This window comes from Mus caroli, unplaced genomic scaffold (assembly GCF_978045245.1).
Source record: "Mus caroli unplaced genomic scaffold, Mus_caroli_1 scaffold_1, whole genome shotgun sequence".
NCBI lineage: Eukaryota > Metazoa > Chordata > Mammalia > Rodentia > Muridae > Mus > Mus caroli.
This window is the reverse complement of record NW_028227256.1, coordinates 153,403,868-153,426,816: the sequence shown is the minus strand read 5'-3', so window position 1 is coordinate 153,426,816 and position 22,949 is coordinate 153,403,868. Positions and strand designations below refer to the sequence as shown.

Here is a 22,949-nt window from a genome sequence, read left to right as displayed (position 1 = left end):
GCCTGCCTCTGCCTCCCGAGTGCTGGGATTAAAGGCGTGTGCCACGATGCCTGGCTCCTTGGTTGGTTTTAAGTGTTAATTTTGAGATGTTATGATTCATACAAATAGAGTTGTGTGGATGTCAGAAAGAGGGTAGATAAAGCTGGAAACACATGCATTTAGAGAAAAGGGGGATGCAAGTAGTAAATAAAGCTAAATAGCAACATTTAAGTTATTATAAGCAAAAGGCAGAAAGCAAACAGCATGGCCAGCAGCTGTAGAGAAGGAAGCTGGTGAACAAGGAGGGACTGGAGGTGTGGTCAGTGTGGAGCAAGTCACTGGAGGAAGGGAGAGAGAGAGAATGTGTGTGTATATTCTTTGTTTTAATTTTAATGATTGAGGCGTACATATAAAACAAGGAATATAAAAGATGTGCCTTTTGTCTTCAGAGAGCAACAGGGAAGGAAGTTGAATGGTTAGAAATCTAGAAATATGTAGCTAAAAGGACAAGGTAAGCTATCTATTGCCTCGTGGTCTCTGCTCGTCTCATTGAGATTATCCACAGAGAATGGCAAGAGTCAGACACAGGAGGAGTAGCTGCTGCAGGGAGGCGGGGAGGCTTGTCTAAGGACGCCTGCTTACTGTTGTCAGTCATGCAGTATTTGCATCTCATCTTATTACTTTTTCCACTTCAGATCTGAAACAGCAAAAACTTGGAAATCTGTAACAGAGTCAGAGCGTTCCAGAGGGTCCTTGGCATCCATTGCTGAACATGTTGGTATGTTACTGAAAGAAAAAAGTTGTGTAGACATAGTGTAAGACCTACAGAATTCTACCTCTACAAAAGTGAATTTCTGGGGCTGCAGAGATGGCTGAGCACTTAAGAGCATGTAATGTCTTTCCAAGTTAGATCCTTAGCACTTATCTCAGACTGGTTACTGACAGGATTGGATTGTTGCTCACTCTGAAGAGAAACTCTTGGGCTCAAGTCACCCCTTTACCTTAGGATCCCAAGGGCAGCATCTGTTGGGAACTTATGTTCCCGCACTCAGTTCTTTTTTTTTTTTTTTTAAAGCATGCACCACTTTAATTTCAATACTACTACACAGGCAGAAGTTGGTGAAGGCGGTCTACATAGTGACATCCAAGCCAGCCTATGTCATGTGGTGATTATTTTTGAGGCTAGAGAGATGTCTAGAGAGTTAAGAGCACAGACTACTCTTCAGTGTGCCCATGCCAGGTGACCTAAAGCTGGCTGAATGTCACTACAGATCCCAGGATATCTCAAGGGATCTAACACCTTGTATCTGAGCCTTCTTTTGCGGTTCCATCTCCTTAAAATTCAAGCTCATTATAGTCAATCTCTCATTGAAACTCTCCTCCAAGACATCACGGTAGGGTTTGAGACTATCTGCCATGAAGGCAGAGTCAGCATAAACAGTTATTGGTTTCCTCGGCACTGTTGTGGGATCTTCCTCCTCTCGTTGTGGCCGTGGTGTGCAGAGATGATCCTGTCCTGGATTCATTATTACCAGGAAGTCATGGCTGGCATCCAGCAAATAGACCTCTTTCAGTCTACACCTCCTAGGCCAAACCTTCTGGTTACTCAGCCAATCTACTCCATCGTAAACACCCTTGAAGTTATACAAATTGAAGCTGTGTTTCAGAGGGCCAATGTAGAGGTTGCGGTAGGGCTAAGTTACTACCAGGTGCTTCACAAGTTTATGTCGTCTCTTAGTGAAGGCCTCCTTGAACAGTGGTAGGAAAAACACTGAGGGGAGGTCCTTTAGGCAGAAACAGCCAAGTCTTAATGATTCAGCAGCAACTGGATTGTTAGGTGCTGGAGTGTGGGAAGAGCCTGAAGTTCATCCTGAGAGATTCGGGTAGAAGGATCCAGACACAGACACTGGTGACAGGTCTCCTAGAGCAGTAGGGTGAGGAGGTAACTCCAAGATTCCTATCTCAGTTCTTTTTAAGCCAGTTTTTATTGTCCCACATTTCTGATAAAAAGGGAGACATGAAAATCAAATAGCTGCATACTATTAACATCTTTAAATTCTTCCCTGGTAATTGTTTATGTTACATAATGTGTTAAATAATCATATGTAGCTTTTTCAGTTTAACTTAAAGATAACAATTACTAGAAAATGATTACTGAAAATAAAATGTAATCATATGAAGAAACTAAACTGAGGCAAATAAAAGCTACTTTCCTGCCAGTAATGATAAAGTAGAGATTTTAATATAAAACCTAATTCCTGAGTTGTTAGCTCATTATATCATACTTTCTTCTTAATTTGCTACTTTAGCCCTTAAAGTCCTAAATTTTCAAACATAATCTCATATTTTTATTTTCTCTCTCTCTCTCTCTCTCTCTCTCTCTCTCTCTCTCTCTCTCTCTCTCTCTCTCTCTTGCACACACACACACATTAGGGAACTTAGGGTCTCCAGAAAAATGTGTTACATTTGAAAAATGTTTTATTGTTTATATTCTGGATGTTTTGCCTACATGTATGCCTGTGCATCACATGTGTGTCTCATGCCTGAGGAGAGGGCATCAGGTCCCCTGGAATTGGAGTTACAGGTTGTGAGTTGCCATGTAGGTACTGGGAAGTGAAGCTGGGTCCTCCAGTAGAATAGCAAATTCTCCTAACCATTAAGCCATCTCTCTAGCCACCAAAAATTTATTTTTAAGAAGAATAATAGTATATCCCCATCATGTTCTTCTGCTTGAAGACAACATTCTTTATATAGCCTGCTTTCCCATGGTCATGTTCCCAACAAGCATGTTGAATAATGGTGTCATAAACTTAGTCCCTGTTACTTTATAAATTATTCCAAACTTAAAAATTTTTAATGTTCTATTTATTCTTTTTTTGTTTTTGTGTTGTTTTTGTGTTTCAAGACAGGGTTTCTTTGTATAGTCCTTGCTGTCCTGGAACTCACTTTGTAGACCAGGCTGGCCTCGAACTCAGAAATCTGCCTGCCTCTGCCTCCCAAGTGCTGGGATTAAAGGCATATGCCACCACCACTAGGCACGTTTTATTTATTCTTATTACAGTTTTTTTAAAAAAATAAAAAAATAACCTCATATGATAATCAGAGCAAGTCATATTTATTGACCAGAGCTTTCTTAACTGAGAGTTGACTTTCATTTAAATTTTGGGTCTCAGACCTGAAAGATTATGATTGAATAATTTTATGGTTTTTTTTTTTCTTTAAGATTCTTCATTATCATGTTCTGAGAGAGCCATATCAGAAAGGTCACTATCTGCATATGCAAAGAGAGGGGTTGAGTTGGACAGCCGGATAGAACATTTGCAAGCCTCATCTCCAGTTCTGTCATCTAGAAAAGCACAGACAGAGTCTAGAGATTCTCTTGAAAGTGCACCCTCGTTCTCTCCTGTGAAGGAATTAAATGCACCTGATCGCATTTATGACGTGTCAGAGGCTAAGGCTGAAGATACGAGTCAGAAATCAGAGATACAAGAAATAGAGTCCATGAAACTGGAGAGCAGTGAGGTTGAAGATGCCTGTTGTAAGCAGTCAGGAGGATCTGAAGTCCTACTGAAACTAGACCTGACCTCTGAAACCCTGTCAAGTAAAGAGCTTCCCTCAGACTCTGCAAATGTGCAGCAAGACTTAGTTAAACCAGCCACGGAAACGTTTGATGAAAAAGAGGAAGCACTGAAAGAGGGTCAGTCCAATCAGAGTACAGATGCCCGCAGTGCAGACATCCAGTCAGCAGGAGGCATCCCTGAGCAAGGATGCAGGGAGAGTGGGGACTCCACGTGCTCAGGACACCTTTCTGTTCCCAAAGACTCATCCTACTCGGAAGATTTCGAAGTGTCTTCTTTCAAGAAAGGGGTTTCTGCTGACGAGATTAGTAAAGATGACTCTGAGGTGTCATCACCGTCGCTCAGGAAAGACTCTCAGTCTCCCAGAGATAAGGCACAGCTCACAAGGAGCTCCAGAAGCAGAAACACGGGGTCTGGAAGCGATGAGGAGATCAGCGAGTGTCTCGGTGAGAAAAGCCTCTCTGTTCACAGTGGTGTCCACTCTGAAAGGCTGCTGGAGCTCAGGTCACCCACAGAGCTAATGAAGAGTAAGGAGCGCAGTGACGTGGGGCACGAGCAGGGGGGGACTGAGCCCCTCCCCCTGGCTGCAGTTTCTGCCACAGAGGAGCTACTAGATTTCCACATTGGGGATAGGGTGTTGATTGGCAGTGTTCAGCCAGGTACTCTTCGGTTCAAAGGTGAGACTGACTTTGCTAAAGGGTTCTGGGCTGGAGTGGAGCTGGACAAGCCTGAAGGAAACAACAATGGGACCTATGATGGGATTGTGTATTTTGTGTGCAAAGACAAGCATGGTATTTTTGCTCCTCCTCAAAAAATATCTCCCCTTCTAGAAAACTTTGATGATATAGACATAAATGAAGATGAAGAGTCTTACGCCGATGAACAGTACCAACCCTGTAGTCAAGAGCAGAAAGATATAAAAGGTCTAAAAGACAGAGAAAACAATATAGCTGAATATTTTTGTGAGAAATCACTACCTAGTATGCATAATACAGATGCCTCAGTGGATAAAGATAGAAGCCTTAACATAGAAACAGACACTTCTGAGGTCCTAGAGGTCCATGGTCACCAACAGTCTTCAGTAGATCCTCTGATTTCTTATAAGGAGAACAAAGTCCTTGTTTCTGATGCCACAGAAAGTGTTCCTGCGGCTGCAGATGCTGCTACTTCAGGCAACACATTTTCTGGAGAATCAAAGCAACAGCAGCCTGCAGAGAAGGAAGAGAACTTTTATTCTCAAGTTTTGGAAAAGCCCTCTACCCCTCTTCTGGATCTTTTAACAAGAGAAAAAAGCCAATTGGAAGCTCAGCTGAAGTCATCAATAAGTGAAGAAAAAAAGTCAAAGCAGCAACTAGAGACAGTCAGCTTACTAGCAGACAGTTTACTACAAGTCTTTGTGAAAGACACAGTTAGTCAACTACAACAAGTCAAAAAGGCTAGAAATGAGAAAATCCAGCTTAGCAATCAGGAGTTTCTTGACCAAAAGAAAGTACCACCCCAAGACCTACCCCAAAATATTGAGGAACAATCACCCAGTGTTCCAAGTTGCTTTTTAAGGTCTGAATTGGAAGATGAAAAAGAAGAGATTTCTTCTCCTGATCTGTGTCCCCGACCTGTGAGTATTTATCTAGAGAGGACTCTGACTGCCTTCCTTTGTAGCATCCACTCGCTCTGTGGGGGTGGACATCTCCCCAGCCTGCTGCGTATTAAATACTGTTTTTAGAGGACTTGTAGCTGTTTTTCCATCTGAAGTATAATTGCCCTCTGTTATGTCATGAGTAGTCACCATAGGGTTGTCATGAACACTGTCAGGTTGTGGAAACTGAAACTTCTTTTAAACTACTCTGTTGATGGCCCCTGTATACAGTCCACATGTTATATCTCTTTCCACATTCCTTGGAACTCCCCAGTGGTTCTCAGCCCAGGTCTCTCTCACCCGTCTATTCAGTTATGGCACCCTACAGAGATTGGCAGTTGTGGTGATGATTCTGATAAACCTGAAACAGGGCCTCTATGACATAGGCTCAGACTGTCAGCTGGGTAGGTTGCCCATGGATAACTAAGGAAAGGGATGGTTTTGATTAACTTGAGCCAGGTAATCACCAAAGGTAAGGCTTTTCATTTCCCATGTCAGAATTCTAGTGATAGTCCTTCAGAAATAGAATGATTCATGATATGTAAAAGGAAAAAACAAACTAATGAATAAATATTTTATTATAAAATTTAATGACTAGGTTTATAAAAGCAAAAGAGTGGAAAGAAGATAGATTTTTCTTATTCATCAGTGACCATTATATTGTAATTTTACATTTCTTACAGAGATATTAAAACACATAAGTAATAGGTGTGCATTATCTTTCAAAAGCTGCTAGGTAAGGTGACGTCACTAAATGGTCCTTTCTCTGAATGTTTATTTCTATAGGAGAGCCCAGTGTTTGGTGCCAGTGGGCAGGAAGAGCTAGCTAAGAGACTTGCTGAACTTGAGATCAGCCGAGAGTTCCTGAGCGCATTAGATGATCAAGACTGGTTTGATGAAGATTTTGGCTTGAGCTCTTCTCACAAGATCCAAAAGAATAAGGCAGAAGAAACAATCGTACCTCTAATGGCAGAACCTAAGCGAGCACACCAGAAGCCATGTGAGACATTATTGGCAGTTCCCCATACAGCAGAGGAAGTAGAAAGCCTTGTCCATAATGCAGCAGAGGAGCTTTGGAAATGGAAAGAGTTGGGTCAGGACCTTCATGGCCTCAGTCTTCCTGCCACGTTCCTTGGTGGTGCCAGCAAAGGTCTAGACATAGGCAGCACAAGTAGAAGAGTCTACAAACAGGTAACAAAGCACCGCTGTTCTTCGCTTCCCATCCATTGTCTGAAATCTGGATTCTCGACCACTTTCTTACTGTTGTTTTGTTCTTTTTTTCCCCTTTCTTTTCTTTTCTCTCTGTTAAGGCGGTTTTTGATTTAACAAAAGAGATTTTTGAGGAAATATTTGCTGAGGATCCCAACTTGAATCAGCCTGTCTGGATGAAGCCATGCAGAATCAATTCTAGTTATTTCCGACGTGTGAAAAATCCAAATAACCTTGATGAAATCAAGGTAAGCTGCAAACTCTATTATCTCCTTTGGTTTCCTTTTTATTTATACAGATCTATAAATGACATAGAAGTGGGCACTTGTCTATATATACATGAGTAGTTGTTCATGGAGTCAACAGTAATAGTAATAGTATTGACTCCTGGCCTTTAGACACTGGGCAGTCAGGTCTTACATGCATGCTGGTGTAGTCTATCCAATATATTCATGTATTTTCTTCTGTCAGCAAGTTTTGTTGTTGTTTTTGTTGTGTGTTGTTTGAGATAGGGCCTATGCTGACTTTGAAGTCCTAGTCCTTTGTCTTTGAGACTCCCAAGTGCTAAGATAACATCCTTGAGCCACCAGGCCTGGCTACAGAAGTTCCTTTTCAGAGCAGTGCTTCTCAGAGTTAATGTATGGACATAAAAATCATCTGGGTTGTTTAAAATGGAGCTTTTGGGGAAGGAGCCCGAAATTCTGCTCTCAAGTGTACAGTTAATACTGTCGATTCCAGGGTTATTCTTGAGCAATGAGGCTTAGGAGTTGAGTTTTTCAAACTTCCTTAATCCTAAAAAGTCTTCTAAAAAGATTTTATGTTTGCAGACACCAATTTATCTATAAGCTATGTTACGTGTGGTCAGAGGTTGGCAAACTATGAGCCATAGCCTTTACCAATCAAGTGCTATTGGACCACAGGCAGACGTCCTTGTGCTTACCTTCTGCTGCAGTAGTACAGTTAGTAGACAGCAGGTAGATGGCGAAGACCATGTGGCCCACAGAACCTGAGCTACTTACATTCGATCCTTCACAGAGACGTTTTCACAGTCCACTGCACGTTTTATACCTTCGACTCATCCAAGTTAATACATCTCTTGAGTACATCATGTGCCTGTCTACAGACAGAGGAGTAGAATTGGGGCTCACATCAGCAGTTTGAGAATCTTGTCCAATGATTCTGATTTATAAATATAGCTTTCTCCTCCACTGAGATCATTGTTTATTGAAATACCTTCAAAAATAGTAAAAAATAAATTGCTAATAACATAATAATCTAAAATAAGACAAGACACCTAATATAAAGGCCATCATTAAACTGCATATCATATGTATATTCATGAAGCATAGACTAGATACTGTATATCATATGTATATACATGAATCATAGACTAGATATTATATATCATATGTGTGTACATGAAGCATAGACTAGATACTGTATATCATATGTATATACATGAAGCATAGAGTACACAGTGAATACTCACTTTAATATTAAGGTTTGAATATTTTTAACTTGAAATGGATTTTTAAGGATGGTTGATTAGACACCGTTAATATTAAAGTCCCATGCTACAGATGCAGCGGCACATGCCTACCATCTCGGCATATCTAAGCTGAGGCACGAGGATTGCAATGAGTTTGAGGCCAGTCTGGGCCACAGAGTAATAATACTCTATGTCAAAACCCAAACAAGGCAGCAGAGCTTTGCCTCCTCTTTCTGAGGCACGGTCAGCATCTTATGTAACGTTTGAGGTGGAGGCGTGTGCTCTTCTAGTGCGGTATTCTCCTAACTGCTCATCTGGCCTTTCCAGGTCAGAGTTACACGTTAGGTTTTCTTCACCAGTTTTTCTGCTTTGAAGTTAGCAGTGACATGCTGGAGAGAACTGAGCAGTTAAGCATGTGTTCTACTCTTACAAAGGACCCACATTCAGTTCCCAGTACCCACCCATGTTGGGTGGCTCACAACAGACTGTAACTCCAACCCTAAGGAATCCAGCACCCTCCTCTGGCCTCCTATGGGAATATGCTTATATGTGCACACATAAACACATAAGTAAAGTGTTTATTCTTAAAAGAACAGTGGTTCTTTTAAAAACTCAACTCTGAAGTGATTTCTCTTTAAAGATATACCATTGGTTTCCTTTTATATGTTCTATATAAACAAACTTGTTACGTGACTACAATCTGAGTGTTTGAGATGCTTTCCCCTCTATATTGTAAGAGGAATAAAACTGTGTTCTTCTATGAGCACAGATCTGTCTCTGGAGTTGTAAGCATGACTAAGGATGTGTATGCTGTGGTTTACGTCTCCCTCTCATTTCAACAGCACTTCATAACAACTGAAGTACTCAAACTGCTTAGTCTTAAGAAGGAGCCAAACCACAAAACAGATTGGCAGAAAATGATGAAGTTTGGACGGAAGAAGAGAGACCGAGTAGATCACATCCTGGTCAGTGCTCGCATTACCCTAACTCAGAATGTAGAGAGCTTCCAACAGGAAGAGTGCCTGTAGTTACCCCGAATGCATGAGATTGGAACTCCACAGCTTCATCTGCGGCATCTCCTCTCCTGTGTGAGGAATGGCTTTCTTTTGTTCTATTGGCTTAGCCAACAGACATTTGTGGAAAAGTTGATAAGCCAAACCTTGAGTGAACCTCAGATGAAGGTAGTGAAATAACAGGGGAGTGGAGTGGGTCCTGGAGCCACTTACCCTGCTGTCTGCACTTACCCTGGCAAGTGTATAGAACCTGTTAGGTCTCTTTTCTCTGTTTGCGAAATGAAGGTGATAACTACCTACCTGATCGAATTATTAAGAGAATTAAATATATATTTATTTTTAGGCATGTATGTTGCTTAGCAGGGATACACTCTCAAAATGTGTCCTTAGGACAGAATTCACAAAAACCTAGAAGATATATAGGTCAGCCATTTGACATGGCCACTTGATGCTTTTAGGAGACAGGGCAAATATCAGCTGGATGAAGCTGCTGCTGGACTAATGTGGCATACTATTTTCCAATACATTTTTATTTATAAGTAGGAGTACACTCTAATAATAAAAAATATAGGCTAAGGTATACATAAACCAGCCATAGTTCCTCATTATCATTATTTTAAGTATAGTGCATAATTGTAGGTGCTATGATTCTGTTGTTTTGTTTAGTTTTGTTTTGTTTTGAGACAGGGTCTCCCTGTGTAGCCCAGGGTGGCCTCTTAACTCAGTCATCCTGCCCCAGCCTTCTAAGAGCTGGAATAACAGGCATGGCCTGTGTTACTAATACACAACACCCAACCTTCCCCCGTGTGTTGTCTTATCCTGGCTGACTTTATCTTTGAAGCAAGGACTTCCGAGGGGTGGAAACTGCAAGGTTACATTTAAATTTATAACTTTAAGAAATCATGGAGGAATGCTTGAAATGAAAGTGGAGGAAGAGCCAGCTAATGGGGATAATAGTGGATGACAGCTACTTGAGAATGTTAAGCAAGATGTCTTAGATATGTTTTTTAAGTATGTGTGAAAAAAAACAGGCATGAATAGTATAACAGTTCAGTGCTTAAACCCTTACTGTGCAAGACTTATTGCTAGTAAGGCTTTGGCATCAAAGGTTATATCATCTTAGTAGAAGGGGAGGGCGGCGATCTGGAGCTATCTTCAGGCCCAAACCAGTAATCAGAAGTAGTAAATAAATTGTCTAAGATGTGAATAATTAACAGACTGATCTGAAGCTCTTTATGGAAACGTAACAAAATAAAGGTACTGAATTCTGACATCAAAGGCTTATATCCAGTGCCAGACAGGGCCATTTAAACAGGCATTTCTCAATATGGTACCAGAAAATCCTCAAATATTAAACAAAGAAGATGTGTCATTTAAAATTTAAGATTATGTCTATGTTATAAGGATTGAAGAGATTTTTCAGACATAGTGGTACATGCCTATAATCCCAGCACTCCAGAGGCCTGAAGATGAAGATTGAGAGCTCAGGACTGACCTGGGCTATAGTCAGACTTTCTCTCTACTTAACTCTTTACATTTTACTTTAGAGACAGGCTAGGTAGCTCTGGCTAACCTTAAACTCTCTGTATAGAACAGGCTGGCCTGTTAAACTCACAGAGAGCCACCTGCTTCTGCCCCTGCATACTGGGATAAGGATGTATACCACACATCTGTCAGAGAAAATGAATTTAAGATATAAATAAGAAATAAATAAGATAAGAAAAATGTATTATATGAATGTTCTTTTTGCTAGTCATATTTTTCCATGCTTCTAGCTTTTTACATGGGATTTTTATTCTTAGTGTATGATGAAATGCCAGTATTAATTTCCTGTGTATGATGAAATGCCAGTATTAATTTCCTGAACTGTCTAATAACAGAAATACAAGTTACCCTGTCTCTTACTATTAGACAATCTAGGATTTATAGAAACTCCTGGTTTTACATTTTATATGAAGGTGTAAAGAGCAAATCATTTAGTACAGAAGAAGAAAGGCTCAAAAATAAGAATTTTTGAAAGTTAAAATTTTTATTATACTCATGGCTTAGAAAATTTAGAAAGTTCTGATAAATTAAAAAATATTACTACCAAAATAACTCAGTATTTCAATGCATGTGGATTTTAAGTTTTTGTAGAGAGAATTCCCCAAATGGAGACCATAGCTCCTTTTTGGAACGACTATTTTATGTAATAAATGTAGCTGTTTGTCTTCGTTGCAGATGTCCTCATTTCCTATGCCCACATACACACTTGCCTGGCCTTCTCTCCTGCTCTGTGCACTGGTTCAGGCTCCCTCTCACGTGGCGTGCGTTAGCCCAGGTGGCCTTTTCTCTGGTCATTTTCCCTCACCCAATTCAGGAAGCCATCTCAGTGCTTAGAGTGTTCACCATGCTCAGTGTGCACATTAACTCTCTTGGCAAGAATCTTGACCCTAATTTGCTTGTTGACAATAACATTGCCAGCAGCATGCTGGGTGGCGCCATAGGACCTCCTAGTTCTGCCACAGTAACCTTCCTGAGGCACTCACGGGAACAGTGTCCATTCCCTTGCTATCTTTATCAGGCTTCTTGTAAACCTGTGTAGGTGTGTCCAGAGGGACAGCTACAGGCCTACAGGCAGGGCCTCTCCTGCTCCTGTGTGCTTGTCATTCTGGGGAGTACTGGAAGATGGCTGCCTCAGCCAAAGGCTAGTTTATAATTCTTTTGACCACTCTATTTTTATATGGAAGTAATCATTCATGTGAATACATTGTAAATTTTTTTTAGTTGTTTAACCAGTCCTCTGCTGTAGTGAAAATTTTGTATTTTTTACACATGTTTCTGGTAATTTCCTTATATTAGCAGAAGTGACGTGCCTTTGGGTGTGTGCAGAGTTTACAGTGTTGTGGCTGCAGCTATAAACATGACAGTCACGTGGGAGAGGGAGTGTCTTGCCTTGCCTGTTACCAAGTTTTGAAAATCTTCACAAGAATTTATTTAGCTGTAATTTCATTCCTTTTTAAAGTCCATTCTTATCTGTTTTGCTAAATCTTACATGCTTACTTATAAAAATGTTTCAAAGGTGGAAAAGAGTAGACCGTAACATAATCCCTTTTCTCTGTGCCTCTCTGCAGTCTGAGTTAGCTGCCCTCAAGCACAGCCTTCAGGATCCTGTTAACGTCTGATTTTCAGATTCTGGGTCTTTACCTAAACTGTCTGCTTCAACTCTTGCCTTTTTTGTTGCTGCTGATGGTGATCTGACCCAGGCCTTGGGCACTCAGAGTTATAGCCCGGCCCTCAGCCTTTCTCACTTGAGAAAGGAAGCCGAGTATGGTGTTCTGAGATGACAGTTGACCTGAGCAACTGAGTCATTGAAGATCCTATGTCACTGCCATCTGACCTCTCTTGTTCCTCAGGCATCCAGGACACTCCTCTAGGAAAGAGCATGGGGGTGTGTTGCGTGAGTTCTGAGTTAGATGGGGACTCTACTCCTCTTATGTGCAGGCATGTCTGCTCAGATATGGAAATGTCCTGCTGTGTCCCCAGTTCCCTGGGGTGTTCCTTCACCTGCTGTCCCCACCGCTCTCCTTTCTTTCCTCTGGGAAGTACTTTCAGCATTTCCCACTGTTAAGACCCCACTCCTTTTATTTTTGGGGAGTGGTACTTGATATTGCTCCTCTTAAAAGATTTTTATCTACATTATATATGTGTTTTATGTTTAATCCAATGTTTTTTTATAACTGTATTAGAATTTTATCTTAGGCTTGCTAGAACTTTGTGTATGTTGAGACTGGATCTTACTATGTGAACCTGACTGGCAATAATCTCATCTCAATCCTCCCACCTTAGCCTCCTGAGTGAACCACTATGCCTAGTCTTTCTGGTTTTTGATTCTGACATTTTTGACAGCTAATTTTTATTTGTGTTTGTTAGGGAGTTGGTTGCTTATCTGTCTGTCCCTCTCAGCAGAGTTTCCCCAGGTTAAGCTTGTTCTCACTGTGTACCCCAGGCTGGCCTCAAACTTGTAGCATTCCTCTACCCTTAGCCTTTCTAGCGCTGGGACTCCAGGCCTTCAGCCTCATGGGTGCTTGCATGAGAATGGCCCCCATAATGGGGTTCATATATATTTGTATGCTTGGTAGCATGTTGGTAGACTGGGAGGGTTTGGGATGGGTGGCATTGTTGGAGGAGCTATGTCACCCAGGGATGGGCTTTTTTTTTTTTTTTTTTAATGGTAAGCCATTTAAATTTTACTTCGATATTTGAAACATAAAGTGCATTATTTTTTTTACTCTACATCTGGTTGGACATGTACCCTTTGACCAACATCGTTTCATTCTTTCTATGTCTGTGATGCAGAAATAAGAGCACCTATAAAGAAGACCATATTTGTGTCTGTTAGGCCTACTTCACTAGTCTGATTTCTCTAGATTCATTTTTTATACAAATACTACAATTTCCTTTTTAAGATTGTGGTATATTCTCATGTATGCACATGTCAGTTTGTCTGTCCACCGATGTCTTCCATTATTGCTAAAGACCTTACTTTTTGAAAGTGTCTCATTGACTTGAACCTAGAGCTCACTTGCTGATTGACTACACCGGCTGTCCAGCAAGCCCCTGAGGCCCATCTGTCTTTACCTCTGCTTGCACTGAGTTACAGGTGTGCAGCTGCGCCCTGCTTTTACTACTGATCCAAATTCAGATCCTTAAGCTTGCATATTGAGCCATCTCCCCAGCACCGCACCCCCCCCCTTTCTTTATTAAAAGCTTGATGACAGTTTACTAGAATTTGAACTCCAGCCCAAGCAGTCTGTAATTCTCACAGTTGCCCAGGAGCTACATGTAGAGAAGAGAAGGGGGAAAGCATGCTGTGCTGTTTAAGATAAGCCTGCATGGAGGTCAGCTCCAGGACTAGAAAGGCAGACAGACGCAGCCAAACCTCCTGGTAGCTGACAGGGACCAGGCTAGTGGCTAGGGACTGTAGGAAGGAAAAGAGCACCATCTTCCTTCCTTGGGATGCTCTCTGAGCCAGGTCCGTGACCTGTCCAGCTGAATGAGGAGAGCTGAGGTGTGTCTCCACACAGAGGTAGATTTCAGTTTTTACAGTAACATTCCCCAACTCTGAAAGGATAACCCTAAAATCATTTAGGAGTGAGCTGACAGTAAGGGATAGATAGATGAAACCCATTGCTGTCATGAAAACCTAGAGATCCAACCCCAAAGCTGTTCACCACAAGGGATAAAGACCTGGCCTAGAGCTTTAGTTCCCAGCTCATGTGTAGCTTACAGTCAGGAAGGAGAGGAGACACCAGCATCCCTTCCAAGGCCATTTCTAGAACTGCTGCCTTCTGTGTCCCTGCCCTGAGCTGCCTATCCAGTGTTGCTGACTCCTCCAAAATAGCCATAACTGCCATTTCAGAAGTGATAAATAAATCTGGCTTCTGCTGGGTCAGAGCCATCAAATATGGTAGTAGGTGAGGCACCCATTCAGTAGGCCTGTCTAGGGGACCCCAAAGTGTATCAATAGTTCTATTAGTATTACAGCCAGGCATAGATAGAAATGTGAAAGAGAAGTAAAGGCAAGAGTTATCAGCAACACGAAGCCCTACGCAGGGAACCAGGAGAGGCCAGGACAGGAGTTATAGTTTAAATGTTGAAGTAAAAGCCATTTGAATCTCCTGATGGGCTCCCCTCCTCATCCTCCCTTCCCCTCTGGCCTCTATGGCTAGACTCAAAGAGAGAAGCCCAGGATTTGCTTTCAGGCACTTTGATAGTTGTTAGAGTGACTAGAATCACAGTATGAAGACCCCCACTGGGTCATCCCAACCCTTATCCTATCTATATTCCAAGCCCCTAATCTTGTGAAATTTGGCCATCATCCCAGGTTATCACATTTGTTGGTTCCTTCTTTGTAAATATCTACTATGTTTCTTAGGTTTGTATTATCTGCAATTGATATGCCTACCTCCATCTAAGTCATTGTTTGAAAAACAAGAACTGAGCTTGGCATGGTATTCATGTGCCTATAATCCCAACATGCAGAAAGCTAAGGCAGGAGGATTTCCATGAGTTTGAATCCTACCAGGACTACAAAGTGACACCCATCTCAAAAAAACCCAAACCACGAATTCTGCAGTCACTAAAAAGAGCTGTATCCCAGATAATGATCAAGTACCTTCTCTACACTGTGCTAAGCACTGGAGAGTGAATTACAGCGCAAAGTTCTCGGGGCTCACAGCCTAGGGACAGACAGATGCACGGAGTACAGTTGATGGTGGGAGGGCATGGGAGCAGAACAAAAGCACAAAGGCTCGAACACATCGGAGGCAGGAAGTCCTTCCAGGAGTCAGACAGCATATTACCTGTTTGCCAGCTTGTTCACAAGGATGTCATGAAGACCCTGACCACATTCTCTTCACATTTCCCTGCTGTACTTAAACCTTTTCCCTTTTGTACTCTCCCCACTTTGAGAAATCTTCTTGCAGTCTCGGGTATATAGGTATATGAACCAAACACTTGCTGATAGTAAGTAAAAGATTTTCAAGCATTTCCTGGGTGTGTAGCTATAAATTTAACATAGATTAAAACACATCTGCATGCTAGTGAAGTGGGTGTGCTTGTTTATTCACATAAGAATCCAATCTTGACTGCTATCTTATATTGGGGGACATAGAGCATCTGCAGCATTTCTCAGAGTTGACTGATACTTTGATTTCATAGCTCTCAATGCTAAGAGCACTACTTTGCATAAACCCGTAGTGCAGAATGGCAGAGGTATATTTGGAACCGCCTCAGAAATTGTTGGAAATTCTGTTCTAATTTAAAGCCAAAATTCATTTAAAGATTTTTTATATGATACTCAAGTCAACAACTCAAACAGCACTTTTTAAAATCAAACATAATATTGTCCAAAGAGTTACTAACTAGTTTGATACTTACATGCTAAAGAGTTAACAGTAGAAAACACCTAAGTTCTGTTTCCCTTTATCCTGTTTTCTATAAGATCAGAAAACACTAATTCATAACATACAATAGTCTCAATCTAAATTGAGGTGTTTGGGACACCTTTTGATAGTATAGCAGGCATAGTGTCACACAGTACAAAGTGCACATGTTGTATGTTCTAAACCAAGACCATACAGTCATGTAAGACATGTAATACCAGAAACACCTCTGAGCCATTACGTGTTTGATTTTTGATCACTGCACATTCAGAAGTCTTACAGTGTGTATTTGTGTGCACGCACATGCATGTCTACTCTATTTACCCAGTTTGTGCATGTGGGGGGGGGGGCACTGTTTGACTTTTATTTTTAATCTAATGGATTTGTTTAATTACTTTACACAAAGACACACATCTCTGGACGGGTATGTGTATAGTAGACTCTGAAGACTAGAAGGAAATAAAAGGCAGATCTATAGCTGTCATTGTAGTACCATGGTGGGCTTTGATCTGAGAGTCAGACAAAAAGGAAGTGTGTTGGTTCCAAGACAGGAAAGATTCCCAACCTGTGGTGCTGGGGATTGAACCTGGGACTTTGTGGCATGCCAAGCCTGTGCTGTGCTGCTGGGCTCCACTCAGCCCCATAGTCTGCTGCCCTTTGGGGGAAAAGCAGTAGTTACTGTTGGCAAGGTCTTTAGGAACAGCACTTCTGCAGTCATTAAAACCTTGACGTTTGCCGGGCGTGGTGGCACACCTTTAATCCCGGCACTCGGGAGGCAGAGGCAAGTGGATTTCTGAGTTTGAGGCCAGCCTGGTCTACAGAGTGAGTTCCAGGACAGCCAGGGCTACACAGAGAAACCCTGTCTCGAAAAAAAAAAACCAAAAACCAACAAAACCTTGACGTTTATTTGAGGGAGAATCCACATTATCCACATTACACTGGAGACATGACAAATACTGTCATGAGCTATTTCTACTGTAAGTATAAAAAATATTTCATAGGACAGAATTCTCTAAAATTTTATTTTTGACAAAGAAATATTTAACAGATCTCATATTAAAGACTGAGACCTTCTTTACAGAAAGGGGAAGTGTGTAACTTAGACTGAGAAGGTGAAGTCTCTTATGCAGACATACTTATTAGATTTCTAAGCAAGGATGTTCCCCAGTACACACAGCATTAGGTTGGCCTTCATACCAGTTCCTTGGTAGGGTAGATCCATTTCTTATATATTAAATGGATTCTGTGGCCTAGTAAACACAGGAACCTGGGTTAAACTAGTTTGAGGATAGACTCTCTTTAGTATGCTGTTCATTGTATTCACTGAGGAATTCCCTTAAGTTAACTTGGTTATAGAGCCCTCTTCAATAGAGCCATCCATTTCACAGCTGCAGATTGGTGAACAGATATTTGTAAGACCTGTGAGCTTTCCTCCAAAGAGAAAGAAGAATGTCATTACCTTTTGATGTGTCAGGCCCAACACAGAGAGGTGTGTACATGGAACACATGTGTTGCTCTGCCTTCTCTCCTCCTCCAGGTGCTGTGGCCTCTGCAAGTCATGCCGCTCCTTCATAAGGGAGGTAGAGGACTAACTAGTTCCCCACTTCACCTACCCTGCCTCTCCCAAGATGACACCAAAGTCAGGACAAATCAGGAACTTTCCCTTGGTTTTTCTGTCATTAGACTTGTAGTTAACGATCCTGGAACTGCAGCTAGTTTTGATGAGTTTGGAACTTAGGGCTCCTTCCACCTGATCTCCATCCCAGTCACTTCCTACTGCACTTGTAAGAAGGCCAATGTTTGAGCCGGGCGTGGTGGCACACGCCTTTAGTCCCAGCACTCGGGAGGCAGAGGCAGGCAGATTTCTGAGTTCGAGGCCAGCCTGGTCTACAAAGTGAGTGCCAGGACAGCCAGGGCTACACAGAGAAACCCTGTCTCAAACAAACAAACAAACAAACAAACAAACAAACAAAAGCAAAAAAAAAGAAGGCCAATGTTTGTGGTCTTAGAGTATAGTTATTTAAAATTATAGCAAGGAAAGTTAAAACAATAAGCAAGCAGTAAGTGTGGAGGTGTTGTTTCTAACTTGATTAGTTTTCATTTACCTAGGAATTCCAAACGTTCAAAAATGCAAAAAAGAAAATAATTTTAACAATAATTTAAAAATAAACTTGAGCAGTGTTGCATTTGTAAAAATTATTTAGTTTTGAGAGGCAGCCTATGTAGTCTTTGCTAACCTTGAACTTATAATTCTCCTGCTTCAGCCTCCCGAGTGCTAGAGTCACAGGAGGTATGCGCCAGCCACCATTGCTAGCTGTCGCTGAGTTCCAGTACTCTAGGATGATATGGTACTTCTGTTGGATGAGTAGAGTTTTCCTTTGCAGTGCTCCATCTAAACTTGCTGCTTCTCTTTCCTGTAAGCTCCTGTGTGCACTCACTCGTGTTAACACAGACATGGGTTATAATCAGTCTATCTATCATATCTACAAAATGCTGGAATACCAGCATGTTCAAATGGAGCTATTTTAGTTTCGATGCCAATTTTAAAGGTGTATTGACGTGATTTCTTTGGGACACATTGTACATGGGAGGTGTAAGTTCCTAGCTCTTGTGTGACAGACTTGCTAACTTATTGCCTTCTAATGTCCAGGTCCAGGAGCTGCACGAGGAGGAGGCACAGTGGGTGAACTATGATGAGGATGAGTTGTGTGTGAAGATGCAGCTGGCTGATGGAATCTTTGAGACCTTGATCAAAGATACCATTGATGTTCTCAATCAGATCAGTGAAAAGCAGGGGAGAATGCTACTTGTGTGACATCTTGCAAATAAATCGAACACTGAGTGCTAACATGAGTCCTGGGCCTTTCTGCCTCCTGATATACACCCCATCTCCACCATAGCAAGAATGCTTCTGGACCTTGAACCTGTTCTTATGGACTGCTGGTTTGGAGTTCATGGGACAATGTGGTATATCTGGTATTACAGCCTTTGCCTTTACAGACTGTCCACTGGATTACGTGGTTTTTTTCCCGTGGGCAGGGCTATACTCTGATGTTGAGACTTGGTATCACCTCATTAGCACCCATACCTACTAGGTCTCAGATGAGGGCTGGGAACACCAGACTGACCTCTGAGCTTAGACAAAGCTTGAGTGTCCTCATGAGACTTGCGTCTCAGCAGGAAAGAGAGGTACATAGATTCATCTTTTAACTTTCAAAACATAATCCTGGTCTATACAATGAAACTCACAAATGGACATGCTAGTCTCTGAACAGTATTAAACCCATAACCACTTTAAAATAGGCAAACGCAGGATTGTCTGCCTATTTCACGTTCTGGAGTTTATTTCTTCTTGAAGACCATTTTCTTCCATTCTTGAAGTTAAGCAGCACCAAGTGGATGTCAGAAATAAGTGGGAGCTTTGCTTTGGGCACCACCTGAAAACTATAACCCATTGCACTGTGTTTAATTTTCCTGTCTGGGCAGAACCAAATGCCCCAGTGAAGACGAGGCTCCAGGACTGCTGCGGGCTGTTCCTCGGCCCTGGTCCCACCCCTGCTCTCTCCTCATCTGTCCTAACCTCTACCAGCTGCTCTCAGAATCGTAGATACTCAGGACCATCTCAGGCATCCAGGCATGGCAAAAGTGGAAAGACCTCATTTTGGCCTTCAAACGTTGACTTCCCATCTCTCCCGCAGAAGTCAGTGCTGTTACTTGAATGAGTTAGAAAATGAGTGGCGCACCAAAGACAAGAAGACCCTGTCCAGAGTCTGCCTGCTTGTTTGGCTCTGTGGAATATTTTTAATTTATTTTAAGGTAAATTATTAAGTTGAAAATGTGTGTCCCTATTGAGAAGTGAAAGATTCTCATCATTGTAAACCTCCGTCTCGAAGCTTCTACAGTTTAGTCTTCACACAGGAAAGCTGCAGTTTTAATAAATCTATACACACACTGAAGAAGTCAGTTCAGTTCATCAAAAAGACAACAGACATTTACACCGTCACCCGGGCAGCAGGACAGGACACGACTCGAAAGACTAAAGTTTATCCTGCCTTTCTTGCAGCATTGCATCTTACAACCATTACCTGCATCTGAGGAACATCTCCAGACTCCAGCTGCTACCTGTGAGCACCTGGTGCTCTCCTGGGCCCTTAGCACCTGCCTTCTTGACTGGTTTCTCTTCATCAGTCCTGTCCTTCCTAATCCCAGAGAATGTGGATGATCTGAGGCGTGTGTGTAAATGCCTTAACCTTAACAGTCGCGGCTAGAACAGCATGGTAAGACATCCGCTGGGGTCACACTTACAGACACCCTGGACATTATGGCTTCAAAACACATTAGAAAACCCAAAGACAGCGTAACCCTTAAGTATGCACCTTTGTTCTTTTCCGTATCTTCCTTCCCTACTTGCCATTGCATCTCCGAGGTCTCACTCTGCACACGTCACTCCTCTTGCGTTTCATCCTGTCATTACACAACATTTGCTGAAACCATCATTGGATATTTGCATTTTGCACAGTGACTGGTGTGCTAGCTCTTGACAGTAAGAAAGCACTGAACTGTCCCAATTGGGTCTCCTGAATGCTCAGGTGGGTGTCTCGGCAGCGTCGTCTTTAGCCATAATGAGCAGGTTGACGAAGAGAAGAAAGGTTTCTTGAGGTTCTTAATCAGTAGTGTGGAAATAGTTTTCATGTGGCCAATGGAAGCAAAGATAGTTCTCTTCAGTTCATGTTCTCTAGGAGACAGGAAACATCTGTGTCCATCCCTTGACTGTTTGTAAGATCACATTGTCTTTATGAAACTGAACTTTCAGCTGCTATAAGTTTTTTATAAATGAAAATCAAATTATAATAGGAATATAGGTTGTTTTCCATGTCTTTATTATTTGGACCTGAGGTTAATTTTTAATAAGAAAGTGTATCTTTTACTCTCTACATTATCATGCCAGAAAAGGAAAAGCATACTGCTGTAAGTCCATAGGCTCAGCGACCTGAACAGTGCCGAGATGGTGGCAGTGGCCGTCCTAACCTCCGCCAGCTGTCTTCACTATCCAAGAACCCTGCATTCCAGATGCGAGGGGGAGTAGACCGGTCTCCTCCTTTGCTAGCAATTATAGCTCCAGTTTGATAGCAAAAACAAGTGGCTATAGAGTTAACAGGTTTCTTCCTATTTTAACTATTTGGATCTAACTGGGTGGGTTTACTGTTAGGGTCAGGAATGATGGATATGGCTGCCCAGCCACTCACTCGGTCCACACTGGGGTCTTTTTAATGAAGCTCTGCCTCATAACCAAGAACCTAAGTATGCCCTCTTCCTAACTTTGCTCCCTCTCCCGCAGCCGTGCCCTCCTGTCTTTCTGCATTGATTCCTCTAAACGATCTTTGCATCTGCAGTAATACCTTTTCGTATGGCACTGTCACAACCTAGTAGTAAACCACCATGGAGGCTTCAGATTGACATCTGAGTCCAAACAATTTGTGCTATCCAGGGCAGTTAACTCTGGGTTAAACTAGTACAGGGTATCGATTCCCTCTTCAGGTCTAAACAGGAATTTTTACTCTAGGGAAAAGTGGAAAGAGCTCAAAAGTAGTTTCTAAGGAAGGTGACTTCCTTCTGTGACTACAGGTCTCTGAGAAATTATCTTTCAAAAGAGATTGCATTGCTCATAAGAGTGTTGTGGCCTATTGATAAAAACAATTTTGTTCACTTTCTTGTCTTGAAAAAAAGTGGCCTTAGCTTTTTGCAATACTTGAATAAAGTGTGTACTTGCAAAAGAATTTCTGTAGCACAGCATTAGAGACTCATAACTTTTCTGCAAGAAATTCAAACTTACATCTTCCTTTTACTACCTTAAGAATACTAGTGAATAAAACATTAATTCAAAGAGCAAGTGATAGAAACTACAATGCCGTTTAATGCAAATTGTAGGAATTTACATGTTTACAAATCATCTTAAACTGGTTGTGCAGCAATTCAATAAAATCTTTGTATTATAAAAATGTGAAGAAAGTGTAAACCGGTGTAAAGGAAGCACCGTCGTTGTAACTAAGCTGTGTAAAAGCTTTTCCTTCTGGACTTTGCAAAGCCTTCTTGGTTACACATTGCAAAGCATTCTCTAGGGGGCTCAGCCCCCTTGTGTGTACTGTACTGTGCAGACATGAAAAATAAACCCGTTTACTGTGTGTGTGTAAATAGCCTGATCATCAGGCCATTCTCAGCCAATAGTCACCCCATGCAGCTCTTAGACGTCTGCACAGAAGACCTAGGGTGTGGTTTGTAAGTACGCTCTGTAAAATAACTGGGATGAAGTCCCATGTATACCCATGTAAATAGATTTGTTAACTAAAATGTACTTTAAGATGAAATCTGTAAATAAATTGATTTATAAATTAATTCCATGTCCGGTGTAAATTTGTCTACTCATGAGCCAAGTTTAGAGTTCTCCTGAAATTGAATTGTTTCTGATTTCTTGTTTTAGCTCAGGCACTCATTCTTAGAGTAAGGGAGCTGGGTTGTAAGGTCTGTGGACCCTGCACCCAGGTCCCCAGCACAGGAAGCTAAGCATCCTGGTCTCTTGCCAGCCCGTCCATTCCTCAGGTAATCAGTGCGCATCACCCGTTCTTAGCGGTGCTTAGTGCTGGGAGACAGCAGAGGTGTGGAGCGTAAAGTCTTAATGAAAGAGCATCATCAAAAAATAGTTTTTTGAAAACCAGTGCCTATCAAGCTGTCAAAGCTGTAAAAGACGCATGCTCGGGGAGGGAGTGTGTTAAAATGGTGGGGCTGAGTCAGGAGAGAATTTCCCGATAAATCTTAACTTGATCTCACTGTGTGGTCAAGCTGACCTCAGACTTTGAATACATGCAACCCTCTTATTTGAGCTTCCTCTTTAGATAGGGTTCAAACCTGCCAGGATATCTGGCTCTTATGTTTTTCTTGGACATTGATGGGCTTCCTCCAACTCATGGTAAATGCCATTTCTCCCACATGACTCGTCTTACTCAACCTTGCAAAATAGCACATAAAGTCACACACAATGAAGTGGGCTGCTGTGAAGGGTGTAATTTATGTCTGGAAATAAGAGCTTGGGTGGAATAGAGCCAGATACAGAGAGAATCAAAG

At 41.8% G+C, this 22,949-nt stretch overlaps 1 protein-coding gene and 1 pseudogene across 6 annotated transcripts in view; one reads left to right on the top strand and one right to left on the bottom strand.

Moving 5' to 3' along the window:
• Window positions 1-22,223, top strand: part of Cep350 (centrosomal protein 350) — a 131,706-nt gene extending 109,483 nt beyond the window's left edge. For all 6 annotated transcript variants that reach the window (XM_021177416.2, XM_085842124.1, XM_029481954.2 and 3 more), the window contains 6 exons: window positions 675-757; window positions 3,203-5,172; window positions 5,980-6,384; window positions 6,504-6,650; window positions 8,734-8,856; window positions 18,481-22,223. In XM_021177416.2, the coding sequence (XP_021033075.1) occupies window positions 675-757; window positions 3,203-5,172; window positions 5,980-6,384; window positions 6,504-6,650; window positions 8,734-8,856; window positions 18,481-18,645 (2,893 nt within the window). In that variant the 3' untranslated portion in view covers window positions 18,646-22,223. The remainder of the gene's footprint in view (window positions 1-674; window positions 758-3,202; window positions 5,173-5,979; window positions 6,385-6,503; window positions 6,651-8,733; window positions 8,857-18,480) is intronic.
• Window positions 1,245-2,028, bottom strand: LOC110309307 (PRAME family member 11-like; annotated as a pseudogene).
• Window positions 22,224-22,949: the final 726 nt, after the last annotated feature.